The 22426-nt window shown below is 40.6% G+C and overlaps 1 protein-coding gene across 1 annotated transcript in view; it reads right to left on the bottom strand.

Annotated features, from left to right (window-relative positions):
* Positions 1-8594: 8594 nt before the first annotated feature.
* The window catches only part of CR1 (complement C3b/C4b receptor 1 (Knops blood group)), a 197731-nt gene continuing 183899 nt past the window's right edge, over positions 8595-22426 (bottom strand). Inside the window, exons 60-67 of the mRNA XM_050953674.1 lie at positions 20837-21019; positions 19929-20120; positions 17052-17243; positions 15662-15841; positions 15214-15246; positions 13560-13620; positions 11185-11290; positions 8595-8851 (exon numbers count right to left, since the gene is read on the bottom strand). Of these exons, the coding sequence (XP_050809631.1) occupies positions 11200-11290; positions 13560-13620; positions 15214-15246; positions 15662-15841; positions 17052-17243; positions 19929-20120; positions 20837-21019 (932 nt within the window). The 3' untranslated portion in view covers positions 8595-8851; positions 11185-11199. The remainder of the gene's footprint in view (positions 8852-11184; positions 11291-13559; positions 13621-15213; positions 15247-15661; positions 15842-17051; positions 17244-19928; positions 20121-20836; positions 21020-22426) is intronic.

Genomic DNA, 22426 nt, shown 5'->3' on the forward strand with positions numbered 1-22426 from the left:
CTTATTCCTCAATTGTGGGATTGTGGCTTTTTGGGAATCTCGTAAAGTGTTTTTGAACATTTCACAATATCATTCACTTTTTCTGCATTAAATTCCTACGCCTAGCTGATCTGAAGTTCTCTGTTTTCTCCTGGCTGTTGCCGGCTGTTTAGTTTAGTGGAGATTTTCATGAAAAAACAGAAGGCACCGAGGGAAGCTGTGGTCGGGGTTGTTTTAAACAGCCTTTTTTTCAGTCTTGGTCCTGTAACTTCATGAAACGTTCCATTGATCTGTTACATAAATTACTCTACACTTAGGGACGTCATTCTGCCCTGCAGAAAAGTGTTCCATTGTTAACTTGTAGACTGACATTGCTGGTATCAGGTACAACCAGGAGAGAATACACCAACTGTCTCCCTGGACTATCAGAAGTATGTTGTTTAAAAATCTAGGGGTTAAGAAAAGATGAATCAAAGAGTTAGTTTCCATGGGTATTACATGAAAAATATAATTTTCATTTCTGTTCAAGCTTTTCAAATTGTACCTGGGGTGCAAAGAATCTTTTCTATCAGGATTTCTAAATCAATCACATGTTGTAAACCTTCCTGTCGCAACTAAATAATACTGCACCAAGTCTAGCATGAACTCCATTGGCAGACCACTTTCTTGATCCTGCTCCTGTTTCAACTCTCATCTATTCCTCCCGTTTCTCAGGTTCTTTAGGGAATTGCTTTGGCAAAGAGGAGTGAAGACATACAGCAGGATCTATAGAGGACAAGCATGAAATTCTTATTTCTTTCAGGTGTGTGCTTCACACTCTAGGGCAGCTGTAATGAAGGCTCTATCTCCCACTCTCTCTGGGTTTTTTTTTTTGTGTTAAATGGGCACAGGTGTGTCTTTAATAGAGGCAGGCATTTAGGCTAGCTTGGGCTTGTTCTACTCGGCAACGAAACGGTTCATCTTTTCTCTCCCAAGCCCAAGTGAGTGGTTTGTGTTTAAAAGTGATCTGCTGAATCTTGAGGGGGTGGTATTTTTTATTGCAATGTAGATTGTCAGTTCATTTAATCTTAGACCACTGAAATGCAAAATCCTGAAACTAACCCTCAACTAAGGAGATGTTTTTAATGGCTGAAAAGGGGCTGGTGGAATTCCAGCTGGAAAATCACTGGGAGAAGAATGGAATTATACAAAATAATTTTAGTAATCAGTCCCAGTTATGTATGGCTCTTCATTACTTCAGCTTTTAGCAAATGAAACTGAGTGATTATCCTACATAATCTACCAATAGAGGTGAATGGCAGCTATTTCAAAAATCTCCTTATTCAGTTACTTACTTCCGGGAAATGTTATTTTGGGATGGCCCTAGGAGAAGTACTCAAGCTGAAAAGCTAAGTAAGTGTTTGAATAATGTTTAAAATAAGCCAGTGTAAAAAACTTGAATCTTGCTTGGTTAGCGAGTGTGGAAGTAGTCAAACCATCTTAGAAATGTGTTTAGTAATGGTTTTTATTGTGCTGAAGAAGCTGGATTGTCCTCCCCCAAATTATAGAATATCATTCATTCCATCAAGGTACGAGGTCAACTGTAGTTAATGTTAAAGGCATTTGAATCTATGTTTTCATAAACATCTACTACAAGACCCACCTGTTTCACCCCATTGTTAAAGAGCCCAGGGGCTCTATATCATTCCTCCTTCATGCATTTAAGGACAGCAATGATGGCATTTATTTGCGAACTAGACTAGAGGGAGGCTTGTTCAATATCTCATGGTTTAGAGCAAAAGCCAAGGACAAAGAGCTGGTTCTGAGAGATTTCCCCTTTGTGGGTGACACAGCCGTGGATGCCCACAGCGAATCTTCCCTGAAAAATCTCTTTAAGCTGAAAAGCCAAAGCTCTTGCATGATACAGAAAATCTACCAATTAGTTTCAAGAAGACTGATCATATACCAAAGGGTGGAAGAACCAGTGCCTGACATCACTCTGGAGGGTAAATCTCTTGGCATCGTCGACAGCTTTTGCTATGATTGGCAGGACTCTTGACCCTCAGATTGAGCTAATAGGATTGGAAAAGCAGCTACGAATTTTGGGCGGTTAGAGAAACGTCCACGGAATAACAGAAAACTGTTAAGTGCTCTCGTAGATTCACATCTTCACCGCAGTTGTGTGCGGTCAGAAATGTGGGCTACAGGTGGTAGGCACAGCAGGAGGCTGAATAGCTTCCACATAAGATAACTTCCAGGATCTTGTGTAGGCAAGTGGGAAGACAAAATACCAAACACAGGTGCAGGAGTGTGCAGGATGGACACACTTAGAAACCACTATCAAGAAGAGGAGGTTGCGATGGCTCGGTCATGACAGAAGAATGGGAGGAGACTGTATCCACCAGAATATTTTTTAAAGTGAGTTTTGAGATGGCTCTAGAAAGTGGTTGCCTTTTATGATGATGCCTCCCAAAATATGTGCAAAAATTATATGAAGTCGTTCAATGTAAAAAGCTGGGAGGAGTGAGCAGAATCCAATCACATCTGGAGGGACTATCTGGCAGTGGGTGTAGCTCATCATGAAGCAGCTTTGACCCAGAGCATGAAAGCAAAGTGAGAAAGAAGGAAGTGTGCTGTAATCTTGGACTCTAACACAGATAATGCATGGATCTGAAATTTGTAACAAGCTGTGTCACTCTTGCCTTGGACGTGTCAGCCATAAGGTGATTCATCAGGCACATGACTGGATCAGCGGTTGCCTGTGGTAGAACACAGGTCAGTGTGGATGGATCTGAACAATCAAACTCTAAACATGTTTAAACTGAAGACGCTTCAAACTAAAAGGATTTATAATAAACAGCTACAAAGATAGAAAAGAGCAAAACAGCATGTAACGATCATTAGCCCAGTGTGGCTGGGCTCCTATCTATTAGTGAGCCCCTGCTTGCTCTGGAAACTGAAGAGTCTTTAATGCTCTCCTATTGACGAACCTACAAGTTGAGATGGTAGTGACCATTTTAGGAAAAAAAACAAACATAGCCCTTAAACAATTATTCTTTGATTCAGTGTTCTTTAGTTAAGGTGGTGTCTTCCATTAAGGACGAGAAGAGCACAAAGTATCCTCTTACTAATCATTTTTCTGGTACTGAGCACTGTTTGCATGAAACCCTGTTAATCTTCTTTGAAGAACACAAAGCTGTTTTCTGCCCCCAGAAAGTAAGTCAGTCCTTGGAACTGCAGACCTCTACCCAGCAAGATCAGATGTACTTCCTGTACCTAGGCTTTCTTCTTTAAAAACAGATTTGCCTTTGTGGCAAATCTCACATGCAGAACTGGTAAAAACCTATGGCTCTGTCTTTACAAAAGCTACACATGCTTGAAGCATGTCTATATTTATAAGTACATTGGTTTCAAAACAATCCAGTGACAGGTGTGATCACAAGTCAAAAACTCAAAAATATAGGCCTATTTTCACTATGAAAGGAGGATGGTGTGGCTGTACACATATCTGGATACGAGACTCTCTGTGAACCCGGCCCATGGCAGTTGGCCTTCTGCAGTGTAAACATTGCTACAGAGACTGAAGGATTTTATCTTCTAGTATATGCACCCCCTTTGTTGTCTATAGTGAGGCTTTGGTTGGCTTAACTGTGTCTCTTGGCTGTGGATTTTTCACATCCTTGAGTGATGTACCTAGGCTGGCCTAAGCATTAGGTGTAGACGAAGCCTCAGCCTGAACTAAGGGAAAAGGCAACTGAGCCGAGGCATTCAAACCCCTCCAAGTTTGGTGGTATCTAAAACAAACAAACCTGAAAATATATAGTAAATAATTTAGACTAAAAGAAGTGTGGATATTTAAATGTATGATTAAAATGGAACAAGAATCCTGTAACAATTAGTTTGCTATGCTATTCAAGTACGGTAACTCCTCACATAACGTTGCATTTTTCAGGAACATAAGTGAATACAATTTCCTCATAAGAATTAACGTTGTAGTTAACATCATTTTGCTTAATGTAAAACGATGTGGGGTGGGGAGTTAGGTTACAGGAAAAAACTTTGTTCAAAAATTATATGCCTTTTGTCTGGCAAAATCATCATGACGGTTGGTTGAGGTGGTGGAGTCAGAGTGTGGATTGTCAGTCTGTGCCTCTTGCTGAACTTTCTAGAGACTGTTGTTTTCCTTTACCAAGAGGGAAAAGAAAAAGGGAAATTTCTTTATAGCAAGTCAGTCAAGTCATTAGATGACCAACTCCCCCAATCACATAGGACTGGCTTGCAAATCCTGAGCAATGATGATTCTGACAAGGAACGCAGCTCCTAACCTGCCTCTCCTCTCCCCCACCCACTTTGTCGCAGGAGGGAGGAGCAAGGACCCATCCTGCAGAGTAATCAACTGGTTTGCCATGTTCAGGAGGGAGGAGCAAGGACTTGGCATGCAGGCTCCCTCTGCCTGCTGAACATGGCAAACCAGCTGATTGGACCAGTGCCTGCCCTCTGCCCCAGGCATAGGGTCTGCCAGGCGGTGCATGTAGGAGAACTGATAGTGTCAGCCTGCTTTGTTCACAGCTGGCAGCCCCCAATCACAAAGCATTGTGCAGCTTTATAAACAGAGCATGTTCTGTAATGAAGCACGGATGTAAGATTGATTTCCTTAAAACAAATACAGTAACGTCCCACTTAACATCCTCTTGCTTAACATTGTTTCAAAGTGGAATTATAGCAAACAGGTGTCCTACCATTGATAATGTTCATTTATATATATAAATAACAGCATTTTAGTTGTTCTTTTTATATATATAAATAAATGGTCAGGACATTCTATATGATGGTTTGTCAGCACTTGCCATGGTTTGCTCCCACAGCTGTGGCTGATCTACTGATGTAATTTCAAGAGACTTTGAAGAAGGTTGTTTGTTTTTCTTAGATTTGGGCCATGCAGAGATGTCTTCTTCTGGAAGCTGGTTTCACATGGTGGCTTAGATTTTCCCATCTTTGTATCTAGCACCATTTGAAATCAGTGTTCTAGGAGCAAGAATTGCAGCATGGGAAAAGAAGATCCCGGAAGCAGCCTGCTAACGTCATCAAATGGATCAACGCTTCAGGTTAGTTTTAGCCTGGTAAATAGCCTGAGTGGCAAGTTTTGAAGCATCCCTTATCTGTTGGATTTGTAACAGTCACATTTAGGGTTGTTGCAAGGAAGAACTTCCTCAGAATGTATTTTTACCCAATTACGGATGAGCATAATGGGTGGGCGCCCCAGAGATACTGATTTCAATAGGAGTTGAGGATCCACAAAGGTAACTTAAATATTATTTAGCAGGTTGTGTAAATACTGAAGCCCAGTTAGTACTGTATCTAGATAAGTGTTTTGGCTATGGATACTGTAAGAACTTAAGTGCCATGATTTATTTTGGCACTAATGGATAAGTGACTGGGTAACTTCAGCTTCCCATATTCATTACTGAACAGCAGGCTCTAAAGTAAGTCAGTCAGTGCGAGCTACAGGTACTCAGGTTCAGAATTTCAGAGGTGCTTTCTCTTCCCAGTAGGTGGTGGAAGCTCATGTACTGAATATCAAGCTATTTTCTTTAAAAAACGAAAAATCAGGGATTACTACTTTACTTGTAACAGGAGCTATTGGAAATATGTTACTGTTGAGAAAAGCCATAACCCTTCCATATTTAATACAGACCACTGAAGATTCTGAGTTCTAGGGTAGACTAGTTTCTTCAGACTGACTGTTTTTCAGAGGCTTTTGTGGCATGTCCAGTCAGCTCTACCGAGGGTCTGCTTTTTCTCAAATGGACCTGTGGCTGTGACCTAGATGACCCCCCTTCTTTGAGCTGGGAAAATGTCTCTTACACAGGCTGACCGATCTCTCTTGGTGTTCAGAGTTTCAGTTTTTGTCTAGCACCATTTGAAATCGGTTATGATGTAGGGGGAAAAGCAACACTAATGGAAACTCACAGAGCAAGATGATGATAGTTTTTCCCCTCTCCACAAGCACCTATAGTCACATCGTGGGGGTTCCAGAATGCTGTCAGCAAAAGTAAGTATGTGTATTGTAATATTTGTGGTTGTATCGTGTTGAACTGGTAGGAAGAGCTTCAGTGAAGGGTCCTGTGTTTTGGTTCAGTAGTTTAGGAAGAATCTGATCTACCTTCTTGAAGACTTATTCAGTGGACAAGGAGGTGCAGACGTCTATTAAAAAAAATCTAAACTGTTTGATTTAGTTTTACTGGTTTGTAGAATGTTTTAAAGAAAATCAAGCTGGTATTGGCCTCTGGCGGAGGTGCACACATGTAAAGCATTATTTCTTTTCTTTTCATATCCCCAGTCCTGTTTCTATCAGCTTTTTGTGTTTAGATTAAAACTGCATGAAGTAATATGCCTGCTGGATGGAGATACTGGGCTGCAAAGTGAGTGTAGTATAAAATATATATGGAGTAGAGCTGTGCAAGTAAGTCTAAAGTAACTTATCATTTTGCAGGGGAAAAAATACTTTTGGGTTGTCCTTAATAAGTGAGGCTAATTTTGTAATTTCACTCAATTTTTTCTATTTCTGAAGTTTTTACATGACATACTGCTTAAAAATCAAAGGCAAATTTGAGTGACAAACTTCACTTAAAAAAATCACTTTATTAGTTAGAATACAAGTTGATACTAGACTTTTCAGTTTACGAACACAAGAAGGATTTCTCTTTAAAATCATGCTGTAGCATTTTAGTTATCATTTAGTACTATACATCATCTTCCAATTGCCTTGCATTTTAAATGCTCCCCCCAGCCCCACTAACAAACACTGAAAGGCACTATAAAACAATCCAATGATTGATATAGGCATTTCTAATAACCTTGTACTTAGAAAGCAATTCCACCCCAAGTATTCACAATGTGTACAAGAAAACAGCCTTACATAGTGGGACTAGTTTGCAGGACCAGGGTCCTAGCTGTTCTAGTCTTTTTGCTTATCAGAGTAGCTTGTAGACCTTTAGGGTTAGATTCACAAAAGGATGTAGGCATGTAACTGCCACTTTAGGCGACTAAAGCCAAAGGCCCAGAACAGTGCATAAACCAGGGAAAAGGGCCCCACAGATGAGTTAAAGGACCATCTACCTGTCAGGTAAGCATGCTCAAACCTTGCCTGCTGGATCAGGCCTCTATAAATGAGCTTGCTTACACAAAATGACCAGAGGGCACAGATTTTCCTTCTAATGTTTAGCCCAATGACCTGTGGTTCAAGTCTCCTCTCTCATATACTCGCTTACTCCTCCTTGCTGGACCAATGTAGAGGCTGTTACATGATGAGTAAATGGAAGCTCCTGCCCCACTTCTTGCAAAAAGTTTGGCACCTCCCTTCTGTGAAGTACCTAGTCTCAGAGAGGCGTGAGCTTAGCCAGTAGGTGGTACAAAGCCATGGGGTTTGTGCTACCTTGTACAAGGAGCATCTTAAAACAAACATGCTGTTTTCTGGGAGTCCCATTCATTGCACAGCCCACCTAGACTTTGTGGTGCCTAGAAATCAAAGTTTTTGTGAATCTAGCCCTTCCTTGTTAAGCACGCCCCACAGTTTATTACTGTGGTTGAATAAATATGATCCCATAGCACACTTAAGTGTTTTTATTTCAGATAGTCATTGTTCTGTGTGATATGGATGTATATATTTGTACAGTACCAGAACTGTTAAGGTTCATTTTCCCACAGAAGGAAGTGCACTTTAACTGAACTGCCTACATGGTCTGTGGTAAGAGAAAAAGTTTATTAGCTTAGCCACACATTACATGATCTGTTTCTCATAGCAATGTATAATATTATGAAATGGTCAAGTCAAAGCTTGGATTGAACTCAGCAGCTAATTCAGAGCCAATTCTCTGGAGGCAAAACACAGATTTAAGTATATGGTTTCAGATATGCACCAAGAACCCAACTCCTGTAAGAAACTCCCTATCCAAGATCTCTAATGCAAATTTTTGAGCTGTTTCAGCTGACAAGTGTTGGCTGGTCCTTCAACAAGGAAATACACTTTGCAATATAAATACTTACAATTTTTATTTGCCAGCACTTTTTAATTGTCCAAGTATCTTCCATCACTTCCAGTAGGAAACCTTCATTAGCTAGCTAATCTGAGAGGTAACAGATGTTTCTGATGGAGTCATTCTCTTGATTCCCCATTCAAGGTGGTCATTTGCAGTCTGAACTGGGACAGAATTACTACCCAGGCTCCCCACTGTTGCCTTAACAGGAAGGTTACAGAAACCTGATTTAGATGCACAGTGTATCCAAAAGCAGCAGCCAACAAGAGAAGTTTCTATTTGCAAGAAAGAAATACGAAAACTAAAGGGAACAGTGTGCAAAGCTTAACTTATGAAAAGTAAGTTAGGAAGCCTGTTGAAAGATTTGGTGCTTAAAATACTGGCCAGGTTGTTTAAATTACCTCCGTACCTCTAATGCGATAGAGTGCTTGGTAGGTTCTTCATATGATTTATGTCATTGCATGGTCTCTTCTGGAAGCAAGCGAAAGGCAGCAGGTGGCCTGAAGGCACAGGTTTAGCATTCCAGGCTGCTGAGACACGGCTGTGGGCACGAAGCTTTTTATAAGTTACTTTTAGCTCACTTGCCTGTGTCAGAGGGACAGCACTGGTACACATTCTGGCTTTGTGCCTTGGTAAAGATGCAGCAGATGCTTATAACAGTCAATCACAAAAGGAGAAGAAAATTAAGACAAAAGCATCTTCAATTCTGGTGAAAGTAGGGGCTAAATATTCCATTAGAAATAGTGCAAATGCAGTCCTTTCTCCATCTGTGAGACTTCTTTCACCACTGCCCCTTCCCCGCCAATCAGGTTTTACACAAGGTGTATTGAGCAGTAGGTGAAGTGGAGACATGTTTCCTGCAAAAACAAGATTAATTACTAGTTATGAAAAATCAATTCTAAATCTCATTAATTTAGCATATATTTTTCCTTGTAATGACAAGCTGACTTGGAAAATATCACCAGTTTTTTCTATTACTTCAGAGACATGCTGGTACACTCTTAGCACCTTGATAAAAAAAGTCACAGTAATTAATGACAAGTATTAAAATGTAAATAGGCTCCTAACAACCTGCATTTCTGCTCTCCGGAAATGCATTTGTTTGTTATATAGATTAACAGTCTGACAATTCTAAAATAATCTCTTCAGCCCCCAAAATAATGTTGGTAACTGCAAAACACTAAGAATTTATTAGCTAGGAATCCCATGCTCCTGGGAAGTCACTTCCATAAGCATATTGAGGACTGGTGGAGGCATGTGAACCAGTGGCATAAATTAAGAACCAAAAGCTGCCCTAAAAACACAGTTTTGAGCAAAATGCTTTCATTTTTGTGGTCCAATGACATTGGGGTTTAAATCCTCGGATGTTGGGATGCTAACCATAGTGTGTACCCACAACTGATTGTGTCAGAATATATAAAAATTAATTAAAGGATTATTGAATTAAGCTAAATACCTGAGACTTTCAGACCAAACATTGAATCCCTTTCATCTACTTTTGTATGTCTTGGGGAGGGAGGGAGATAAGATTAGAATAAGGACCAAGAAGTGTTATTGCTCTAGGTTCCTTGACTCCAGTGAGCAGTTCCTGGCAACTGCAAACTGGGATTCAGACGTTACTACTGTAAACACCTTATTGCTGTTGCTTCAGATCACCGTGTCCTGCCCAGGAGATACAGAAATGACAACTACGTTTGTTGTGAAATCTAGAAATAGGTAATCAGAGTACCTTCTTTCCACAAGGAGAGAGGCACAAGCTAATCTACATCCCTTACAGCCCATGTACCATTGTAGGACAGTCTTTGACTACTTTTAATGAGAAACACCATTCTAGACTGTAATTTGTAGCCCAGACTGTTCAACTTGAAACTACATAAAAAAAATTAACCTTACCTAAAATTTATTGAAGTTACAATACAGAAAACAGTTAAACTGAATGTCCTTCCAATAAACCTTTTGGAAGCAGCCAGGATTGAGACGTTTGGCCTCCAATCCATTACTACCTCTTTCTTGGAAGTCATACTATACTGTAGGATTTCAGACTGGGATAAAGGAAAACCCTGGTTTCAAAAGGATGGTTGTGTTCTCTCTGCATGTAAAATTTAGAGATTATTAAAAACACTGCCAGAACTTTGAAATAACTGATTTTGAAACAATCATAACAGAACAAGGGACCAACCTGCTGCTTTTCACTGTGCTCAGTGATGACAAACATTTTGACTCAACTCCGGTGTCAGAATAACCATAATTGTTGCCAATTATACAGGATCACCAGGTGTTGTATCAAGTACAGTAGAACCTCAGTTGTGAACAACTTGGAAATGGAGGTTGTTCAACTCATAACACTTTGTTCAGATTCTTTCTAAACATTTCAGTTATGAAGTTTAAAACTGAACAGTGGCTTAGTACAGCTTTGAAATTTTCCTTTTGCATAGTAAATTAAATTAAAAATGTTGCATTTAAGAGCAACAAGCATAGAAACTGTTTCCTTACCAAGTCAAACAAAACGTGTTAAAACTTTCCATTTCTAGTAGCTTATGTTTCGAACAGGACAGTGATCAATTGTTCTTCATGTCCAATGAAGATGGTACAGATTAAGCCCATTACTGCTTGTCCAAGGAAGATTTAGATTGGCTATTAGGAAAAACTTTACTATAAGGATAGTTAAGCACGAGAATAGAGTCTTCCAAAGGAAGTTGTAGAATCCCCATCATTAGAGGCTTCTGAGAACAGACTGGACAAAACTAGGCTGGACTAGATGACCTCTTGCAGTCTCATCCAGACTTACCTTGCTACGATTACTTCCTCATAATAACTAAGGAGTATTTTATTAAATCAATGTTACTGAAAAACTAAAGCCACTAATACTTTAAAATGAAAATCTGAAATATTTCATGCATGCCTATAAAAAACACACTTAAAACCAAACTGCATCTGATATGGTCACTTCAAACCTGGTGATGTACAGTGGTCCTTATTTCTCTTTTATCAAAGGACATAACACATGAGAATGGGTTTTTTGGTTTGGTTTTTGGACTAATTCAAACATACATACCATACAGGAAGACCTATGAAAATAGGTTGTGGTCTTCACCTAATACATAGCACTTACATACCACATTTCCAAAGGAAATATGAATAAGCCATCTAATTTAGACATTTTCAAGTGGAAAGGAAATTTAAACAATACCTTTTCATGTTTCAATTAATTCTTTAATGCAGATGCTTCATTTTCATCTGGTACTTTAACATTTAAAATGCATGCTTCTTTGCCATTTTCATCCGTTTCGTATGTGCTGAAAAGCAGGGGAGGGAAGAAGTCTAATTGATTAATAGTCTCTATGAATGGAGAGTGAAGCTCAAGGGAGTGGAGGGAAATAGCTGATGAGATGTTTTTATGGGATCCTTTAGAAGTTAATTTGGAAATCACCGCAGGCACCAAACTCTGTATTCGGTTTCTAAACTTCTTGTCTATATCACATATTGTAGCCAAAACAGTCTGTTGAAGGTCTCAGTTTTAAAATTCCCCTCCCCACTCCCCTTTCACAGAAGACAAGTGGGGGCATAAGGTTCCCCTCCCCACTCCCCTTTCACAGAAGACAAGTGGGGGCATAAAAGCTCATTCTGAGTGTTAACCTGGGTCTTGCATTAAAGAAAAAAAAAAAAAATAAGAGTCAGAGGTTCATGGAGAGCATATTTAGTGCACCATGTGTGGGTTGTTTTTTCCCATTAATGTCCTGGATCTAGCAAAGCACTTAAAACACATGCCTCAACTGTAATCAGGCAAATAAAAGTAAATTCTGAAGTCAACTGTATTAAGTGCTTTGAAAAATATCTAGCATAGAGCAATTCAAAGGGCTATAAAGTACAGGGCTTAAGCCTCATTTTAGCAAAGTATGTTGTGTCCCCAACCCCACCCCCCCCCCAGATTCTAACATATGCAAGGTATTTAATTTGCTTTTTACTGTTTTAATAACTTGTCCTAGAAAGTAGACTTCAATAAAAATAAATGCTTATTACAAGGGGCAACTCATGAATTAAGAAGTTAGGCTCCAGTCCGTGCCTGAGAACTACATGGATGCAGGGGCCACTGCTCTCAGAGCAAGGTCAGGTTCTAATGTTCACTATTTTCTTTTTTAATTAAAAAAATTACTTCAGTCACTATACAGGTTTGCTAGAAATCTATACAAATGAAATGTCAAAAAGTGAACATTACATACAAGTATTTATTTTATACAATACTTTTAAATACTATGCATCTTGTTTTTTCTATACTACTTACTATTTTGTATTATAAATTTTGAAACTACCCAATAAATACAATTCATAAGTGCATGCTGTTTGAGCTTTGCCTTGTGTTGTAGGGGGATTTAATTTACTGAAATGGCTTCTTGATGAGATGAAAATGTTTTTTAACAGGTAAAAGATACTTTTGAGAAACAGACACTGCTTGTCTATTAAAATATTTTGATTTGTTTGTCTATGTCTTTCAGATTCTTCCCTAATGAAGTCAGCTGCCCTGGAGGCAGCAAAGTAACAAAAACAGATGGTAGCACACACTTGTGCTACCATCAAAATTACTGGGGGACGGGGGGGAACTGGTGTACTTCTGAGCAGGGCATAGGCATATTCCTTCCACAAGAAAATATTGTACAGTATTCCTAGGATCCTTTGTCAGAACTAAGCCTACCTCAGAATGGCCGGATTTAGTCAGACTAGCAGTCCATCTAGCCCAGTATCTTGTCTGACAGTGGCCAGTGCCAAATGCTTCAGGGGGAATGAACAGAACAGGGCAATTTAGAGTGATCTAACCCTGTTGTTAAGTGCCAGAGGCTGGGACTGGAAAGTTTAGGAACACCCAGAGCATGGGGTTGTGTCCCTGACCATTGTGGCTAATAGCCATTGATGCAATCTCCTCCATAAACTTTTCTTTCTTGAACCCAGTTATATATACTTTTGGCCTTCATGACATCCCCTGGCAACAAGTTCCACAGGTTGTGTGCAGTACTCCCTTACTAATTTCAGAGGACTCCTAGTTCTTGTGTTATGTGACGCGGTAAACACTTTCTCCTCACCAGTCATGATTTTCGAAATTATATTCCCTCACCCTGAGTTGGGTCTTTTCCAAGCTGACCAGTCTGTCTTTTTAATCTCTCCTCATACAGAAGCTGTTACTTATAGAGAAGGCAACAAAGGATGATGAGGGTATGTAAGTTTTACAAGTTTAATATCTTTTTTGAGATGGTGACCAGAACTGCATGCATCCTTCAAGGTGTGGGTGTACCATGGGTTTATGTAGTGCCATTATGAGCTTAACCTTGACTATATGGGAAAATATAATAAGCAGTCCTTAAAAGCTGTGAATTAAATGCACATGTGGGTAATGATCAGAGCCAAGTGAGAATAGCTTCAACTCTAAAAATTCTAGCTTTTCATCTACGGTTATAAATTGTCAATGTTTTACTGAATACAAAAGCTAATGAAAGCTCAAGAAGCTACAGTACTTGCTCATGCAAAACAAAAAAAAAGGTATAAGGAAGCTGACAAAAACAGGTGTAGACTTACCCTTTCTGTGAAAAAAATTTCTTATAGATCCAAACAGCCAGAATCGCTCCGATTACAATTACTTGAAAGGGAAAAATAAATGTTGTTGGGTGACGAGTCACTGTTAGCCCAAGAACACACCCACAAGGAACAAGCTTCACTGGTGCAGAAGTGACGTTCATAATGCTTTTTTGGCAACGTGAGGTGTTCAACCATAGTACAATCTCCCCCCTACCTCTGAATCTTTAATCAGAAGTATTAAATACTCACTTAGTGCTCAAAGGCACACTGAGCTAGTGAACTGATCACCTCAGGGGAGAGGAAAAACGGAGACCCAAAATGGTAAAGCAGCCACATCCATTGCATTACAGGCAGTTCACTGTAATTCTTAAGGTGTTCACATTACTTCTTAATCATAGACAACCACCCATGAAGGGGTTAAGGTGGCTCAGAAGGGACTAATTAACCTGGTAGGCTGCATGGGACTTGACTGACAAGCACTAACTGAAGATGGTGTCCATCTGAGCAGGGGTAGGTGTGGCTTCTGTAACACCAGGAAGGGTGAGCAAAAAGCGCTGTAACATCAACATTTGCAATCATTGTCTGAGTTTAGTGAAGATAGAAGGTGGAAACTTGGGGCAGTAGGAGCCCAAGACCTAGGCTCCTGACCCTGAAGGATTTACCCAGAAGGGTGGAAAGAAAGCCAGCAGAGGGCAGTGTAGGATGCGGCCCATGGAAATGGCAGCAAGAGTTGAGATGGTGCAGACCTTGGCCCCTGATTGTAGGGTCCCTGAGCTAGACGCTGTAGTAGTGGGAGGGCCTGGGTTTCTTTACCAACCACTGCAAGAGTGGCACAAATCTTGAGTCATAAGACTGCCTGGAACGACACCTGATCTGGTGACTTTGTACTGCTTTCCCCTTTCAGGGTAACAGTCATCTGTCTGGAGAGCCAAACAATGGAGAGGAAGCACCGAGTCCTAGAGACTAAGAGGGACTGTGGCATAAGCAAGTGATGGAAGGGGATGTCAGCCTCAGCAGAGTTAACCACTGGCACAACCCCTTGTGGCTGCATCTGGGGATTAAGTAAACCTTGTGACTATGCCTAATGCTGCTTGTTAAAATAACCATGCTCTATGGTGGCCAGAGTGTTGCAGAATTGAGGTAAGAATGGGAGAGAAAGTCCAAGAGAGGATCTTTCTTTTACATTTTTGTGGACTGTGTAAAACAAAATTGAAAACAAAGTGCTAAAGAAGGAGTGAGAGGAGAGAAAAATCTTTTGTAAGATAGGGAGGCACAGCTGCTTGATTGTGGACCTGTTACTGCCTAATTATAGTTCCAACAAAACCCCACAGGTTCCAATACAAAGCTAAAAGTGTGCTTCAAATTCTTTGCAGAACTTAGCCCACCGATTATTATAGATGACAAAAGAAAAACTCCACTTTACATTAAAACTATGATTTATAGCAGTTGATGCTAATACACCTAATCAGTTTTTTCAGGAACTTTCCCTGTCATTGAATTACATGCATACTCCTTTGTAATGCTGTAAACACCCAAATCACTGTAGGTTCTTGCAGTTATGAAATAAAACAAACTTCACTATTTCAAATCATTGTACATGTCTAGAATCAGTATTTTACTTCTGTCTCTCATTTGGTGTTACTAAGGTACTTACCGATAATAATAATGATGATAATGATGTACACACCTAGAGTAAACAAAAAAGTGAATTCAATTTAAGAGCATGCATGGTAATTAATACGTGTACACCTGACTGTAGACTTGTATAATCTCTACTGGATTGTCTCCAAGAAAATCTAGCAAAAGTGTTACATTAGGACAAGCAGCAATTAAAAATAAGACAAACTGAATAGTCTTCCAGGTACTGTGTCTAGATAAAAAAATCGAATAGAAGGGTAATATATAATAAAATCTCAAGAATACAAAGGGAATAGCTGTGTCTAACCCCAAAACTCCTTAAACAAGGTGCATTAACAACATCTCTTCAATGGAAAAACGTGTCTCCAAGTGACAACTTCCTGAATCCCAGATAGCATTTGGGTGTCACACAATATGGAATATATTTTTGGGACCATTTTTTAGAATGTTACATTTATACTTACGTAGTTTACATTCTGGAATTGCAGGCTTCCACTGAAATTCATCAGTGCACTGAATATTAGGTTCACCATGCATTGCGTGGAACGTAGAACATTCAATTGTAACATGATCTCCAACAACATAGAGAAGTTTTGCTCCAGACTTCACTGTTCCATGAGGGATGACCAGGTCTGGACAAACATCTGACGATAAAAACGTGAAAAAACACTTGTTAAAACGAAGTAATACAAAACCCATGTGCAAGAGAGATTAGGCTGTCCATTTTAAAAATATTTGCAGTCACACGCATTTTAAAATAAAGACAGCAAACACGTCTTAAAAGTAGCAGAAAGCTCCAATATGGTAAGAACTAAGCACATTTCAGAGGACCTGTTCCATAACTTACTCAACATTTTTCATGTTTGAGTACTTTGTAATGTGGCTGTTTTCCACTCCTTCAGTAAACCGATGCATAGACAGGAATCTTACAGTCTCATGACCTGTTTATTTCCAGTGATTTACTATGTTTATAGGCATTTATACAATGCTTATCCTAACAAACAAAACAGATGGGTAATGAGAAGCACTGGAAGAGTTAAAATAGCCAGCCCTTCATACAGTGTGGAGCTAATCTCCATCAACAGACAAGGAGCTTTATTAAAGTACTAGGACAGAAAATTTCTCAAACTATTAAGTGACATGACAAACAGCTTTAAAAGTTTATTCCCCTCCAATATGAAGATTACAGCATGCACTCCCCTTTTGGGGAGTGCATTCTTGGTGCTCTTGGCATTGGGGCTTTCTGGAAAAAAAAAAAAAAAAAAAAAAAAAAATCAGACAAAGGAAAAAGAGCCAGAACTAGTGTGAAAGTTCCACTTACTAAATATTCCATTCACTTAATTGTTGGTACCTTAAAGCTACATAAAGGGCATCTATTAAATGAAAATTAAATCCCACATACTTTATGTAAAATGACTAAAATATAAACTCTTTTAAAGGGTGGGACATAGCACAGGCACAATTCAAGTTTTTTGTTTGGCTTTGTTAACTGTTTAAATACACAATTTAAAAAAATCTGTATACCCCCCCCCCCATTCCACACTTGCTTTATCATCTGTGAAGCATCTTGATGTAGACAACAGACATTACATATCTGCAGTGCGCCTGTGAACAAAAGCCCTTTGCCACAGATCTAAGAGGACATGAAAGCACATGGTTTCAGAACCTCTTAGATACTTGTCACTCAGTCCGTTTAAAAGGTAAAACAAATGTTAACTCCACCTCCAGTACAGAAACTGCATTTACCTTGTAAGAGGTAAAAAACTTTCCTCATGCCTAGACTTTGCAAAAGCTACATCTGTGTTAATGCATGTGCCTCTGAAGCAGGAACGTGACAGCTTTCTCTAGACTTACGTAGGCAAGTTTGTACAGGAGGGTCCCACACATTGTTTCCTTCACAGTGAACAGTCATTGATTTTTCACCATGGAGCAAGACATAATTTTCCTCACAGGTCAAGGTAATCCCATCTCCAGTGACATATTGAGGTTTTGATGGAAGTATTTTTCCATTTGGGAATGCTGGGGCACTGCATACGCTTGGAATTACTGTAGTAAAAATAAAGGGGTGACATGCCCTGGACTCTTATTTTAAGTAAATATTTGTAGTAGTGACTTATTAATTTAATAAATCTCTTATCTTGTCTGGCCATGGACATACAACCCAGAAGCTGGGTAACTATCATTCACAAGACAGCTCAATGTACTGTCCTTTGACAAGGGCAGTGGCAGGGAATAACTACTAATCTCTCCCCTTCTGTTGTAAAGGCAAAGACAATGGCCCAAAGAGCTGATGTTCTAAAAGACATATGCAAATCTCTCTTTAGGAGGCCCTTCTAATATGCTTACCAGAAACTCAGGTAAGTAACCTCCTTGCTTAAGGAGGTCTTGCCAGACCAGCTCAAGGAAGATGGTTTATAGGTACAATATACAGATAGTTGCTAGAAAGGCAGTCACACAGGGCACCAAGGCGATCATCACTGATGAAGTGCATGGAGTGACGAAATGAGAGGACAGATAAGCAAGGGAGAACTCTGTACAGCCTTGAAAGCTAAGTTTGAACTCGATGTGGTGGACAAGGGCTGAAGATTTCTTGTCCTAATGATCTCAGACAATGCAAATGCTATACAACTGTGTGTTCTCTTGCCCTACGTGGGATTCTTCAGGGCAGTCTCTGGGCCCACATAGGCTCTAACGATGTCTGGCTGCATATCTTGAGCCTAGCAGTGGCTACTGGAGACACCACCAACATGCTACTCTGCCTGGATGAGGAGGTGGTCAGACCAGGAAAGATCAGAGCCTTCCTGCTTCTCACCAGGGCAGTGAAAAACCACAGCTAGTATGCCCCTAAAGACTCCTGAACTTTCCAGGTTTTAAACTTGCATAAGTCACTCGTGCAAGGCCAAGCTGCCAGTGAGTTAGTGCATCTAACGTCCACTGTCACAAATGCCTTGGCCCCAAGCTGCTCAATTCCTCCACCACCAAGATGGTCCACAGATTAACTATGGCAGATAGAGCACACAAGTGAATAAAAAATATTTTGAAGCCACCTACCAGCAGCATTGGTTCTTCCATAACTGTCATTGCAGTGAAGGCAGCAAAGAGCATTCTACTCTGTCATCAGCGAGTCTTAGCTCTGCTAGCTGTGATTATTTCTAATAGCCATCGGGTTAATCAGCCCAGGCATCAGACCCAAGCACTGACCATTACCAAGAGCTCTCAGCTTACTTCATTGATTATATATATATATATATATTGTGTGTATATGTATATAATCTCACAGTCAAGCTTTACTGGGAAAGACAAATCCCATTTGACCAGATCATATTATCCACTCCACAACCCAACAGGAGGAACCATAGAATATCAGGGTTGGGAGGGACCTCAGGAGGTCTAGTCCAACACCATGCTCAAAGCAGGACCAATCCCTATATATAAATCATATATAAATCATCTCAGCCAGGGCTTTGTCAAGTCTGACCTTAAAAACCCCTAAGGAAGGAGATTCCACCACCTCCCTAGGTAACCCATTCCAGTGCTTCTCCACCCTCCTAGTGAAAAAGTTTTTCCCTACTGTCCAGCCAAAACCTCCCCCACTGCAACTTGAGACCATTACTCCTTGTTCTGTCATTTGGTACCACTGAGACCAGTCTAGATCCATCCTCTTTGGAATCCCCTTTGAGGTAGTTGAAAGCAGCTATCAAATCCCCCCTTCATTCTTCTCTTCTGCAGACTAAACAATCCCAGTTCCCTCAGCCTCTCCTCAAAGTCATGTGCTCCAGCCCCCTAAATCATTTGTTGCCCTCTGCTGGACTCTCAAATTTTTCTACATCCTTCTTGTAGTGTGGGGCCCAAAACTGGACACAGTACTCCAGAGGAGGCCTCACCAATGCCAAATAGAGGGGAATGATCATGTCTCTTGATCTGCTGACAGTGCTACTTGTACAGCCCAAAATACAGTCAGCCTGCTTGGCAACAAGGGCACACCGTTGACTCATATCCAGTTTCTCGTTCACTGTAATCCCCAAGTCCTTTTGTATAGAACTCCTGCCTAGCCACTCCATCCCTAGCCTGGAGCAGTGCACAGGACTCTTCCGTCCTAAGTGCAAGACTCTGTGCCAGAAGAAATCTGAGGTTCAAGTGCAATCTTCTAATTTTCCTAGGTCACTCTGTATCCTATTCCTACCCTCCAGCATATCTACCACTCCTTCCAGTTTAGTGTCACTGCAAACTTGCTGAGGGTGCAATACACGCCATCAGACTCCATCACGTACGCCATAGCTCAAGAAACCCTGAAAAATATTTAAACCACAAGCTGCGAAATGGGTCCATGGTCTTCCTGGCTAGTAACGGCCAGTAGGGAACTATGGCTACTACTTAGTACTTCTCGGAGAGAAGCATATTTCCATAACTACCAAGCCCCTTGCAAGAAACAGTACCTTCTCGATCCTCAAGAAACCATAACTGGACCCTGAAAACCTCTTCAGCATCCCATTCCTGGGCAAAATAACTTACATAGTAACCACTGCACACATTGAAACATAAAATCAAAACCTTAAACTCCCCCCTCAACGCGGAAACCCTAACGGCTGACAATTAAAAGCTATTTATCTTAAACTTGAGTTTAATGGCAATGTTTCCAAACGCCTAGAATCTGCAGAAGCAGCATCTGTGTTAACGCACATGCCTGTGAAGCAGCTGTGGAAAGGCCACGACAGTCTTATCTAGACTTACGTTGACAAGTTTGTACAGGAGGATCCCACACATTGTTGCCTTTGCAGTGAACAGTCTTTGATTTTGCACCATCAAACAAGACATAATTCGCCTCACATGTCAAGGTAATACCATCTCCAGTGACATATTGAGGTTTTGATGGAAATATTTTTCCATTTGAGAACGGTGGAGTGCCACATACACTTGGAGGTACTGTAGTAAAAAATAAATACATTTTTACAAATCAAAGTAGAAGAAATGTGTTCTGGAAGTTCCAAAAGCATGTGACCAGGAGGCCTCATTAATAGGGCTTGGACCAGGACATAGCACAGAGACTGTTCTAAGGGCACAAGATGACAAACTTCTTGTGATCGTGGACATAGGCAAGATTTGCTCATATTACATTACCGCTATGCTGCCTCTGACACAGTGGACCATAAGCAACCAGCTAACCCATCTACGTGACACAGCAGGAGCAGATGACTCAGTAGTCAAGCGGTTGAAACTCAATTGCTGATGGCTAATTGCTCCTCCTACTGGAGGGCCCTCACCTGTGAGATTCCACAGGGATCCATGCTAACCCTGTTCCTCTTCAATATCTACAGGAAACTACTCCAGAGAATTACACATCATGTGCTCAGCTGCCAATAGTTGACAAATACAACTGAGTGTTGGTATTTCTCAATAGATGCAACTATTTGTACTACTGAAGTGTCAGAATGCCTACAAACAAACCAGCTAGTAGAGGTGAACTCCCTTAGGAGCTCTGGAGAAAGCCCATGTTAGGTCTAAAATTTGCACTTCCTTTCTTCACTGTAAACAACCTTATAGTCCAACCAAGTCTTGGAAGAACAAGTGTGATTTTTATAATGCTGTGTGCGCAACGTGTAAGGGAAGTTGACCTCTCATCAAATCCCATTTGCACTTACTTTTCTCACAAGTTGGTTTTGCAGGAGTCCATGAACCATTCGCTTGGCATATAATCACATTACTGCCAACCAAGAAGTAGTCAGCATCACATCCAAATGTAATGGCGTCTTTATATGTATAGGAAGGACCAAATCCACTTTGTTTTCTCCCATTTTCAACTTCTACATTGCTGCACTTGACCACTGAAAATGGATAAGAATGTGAAAAACTCATCTTCTAGAGATGAAATTAAACCCTAAAACATGTGACTAGCACCTCTTTACATTTTTTTAATAAATGGTGGCTGTAATTCTGCATCCCCTTCTCCTCCCCCTGACCTAAGTTTAACGTTTATTTCCACAACAGCCGCCTAGCAGCTAGACAAGGAAAAAAAATCATGTTTTACATATATCAAAATGAGCCTTCAACTAAGTAACTGAACAGAGGCATACAGATGTAAAATATGAGTGCAATTAGCTATAGGGTTATGTGATTTAATAAGTCCAAGAAACAGCATGGTTGTAGTGAACCTACAGGAATTTCTTCCTTAACCTTGCTATTTGTGACACTCTAAGTAGGCCAATGATAATTTCACTTGTCCCTTCTGTCTTTATACTAGTTCATTATCCCTTGGAGAGGATGAGATTTGCTCAACTGGACAGCAACACAAAGCTACCTCATCCAACGCTACTACAAAGAAAAGGGAGATTTGGACAATGTTTGTATTAGTGACAGAGCTTGGAAATCAGTTTGGGATTGGCCAGTTGGGCTCATTAAGATTCTATTCTACATAAGTTAGAATACCATGCTAATCTTAATAGCAGACTGCCTTCCATTCAAGCATTAAGCAACGTGCCTACATATCTGTCAAGTGCTGATGTCATACCATTGTTTAAAGTCAAGTGAAATACAAAGATAACATCTGTGTTAGAATGGGAGTAGACTACTGCTGACTCACCAGTTTGGGGACCTGGAAAGTGACCCCACATGGGGCAAACTGGAGAGATAATTGGTTAAGGACTGGGTGATTGATCAGTTAATAGGGTGGTTTAGCTCACCAGCTGAGGACAGGAAGAGAGGTAGTCCAGGATCACAAGGAGATAAGATCTCTCAACCTGTCCCTAGGGAGAAGGTAAGAGCCTTGTGCTGTGGGGAGCTTCTATTGTTGTTGCACAGTATACATACAAGCACATGATGTTGAGCTTGCCAAAGGAGCGCTTGAGGACTGTTTGCAGCAAGGAATCCAGGATGAGGGAACCCTGCCCTATGACAATCTTTTTTGTGTCATAATCTATATCAGTGGTCTCCAAAGTGGGGTGTGCACACCGCGGGGGTGCGCAAGAGGATCTTTCAGGGTGCACAGCAGGAGGAGCACCCTCAGAGCAGTGCCGTCCTGTCCCCCCCATCAGCAGTTTGGCCGGGAGTCCGAGCGGCTTTTTCTCCACCCTCCCCCTCTCCAGCAGTTCGGCCAGGAGTCTGAGAAGCTTTTTTTTTTTTTCTTTTTTTTTTTTGCTGCTTTGACAGTTTGGCCAGGGGGTGCGTGCTCAAAAATTTTGTACTGATGGGGTACGCGATCAAAAAAGTTTGGAGACCACTGATCTATATCATGC

Source organism: Gopherus flavomarginatus, chromosome 5, assembly GCF_025201925.1.
Source record: "Gopherus flavomarginatus isolate rGopFla2 chromosome 5, rGopFla2.mat.asm, whole genome shotgun sequence".
Lineage (NCBI taxonomy): Eukaryota > Metazoa > Chordata > Testudines > Testudinidae > Gopherus > Gopherus flavomarginatus.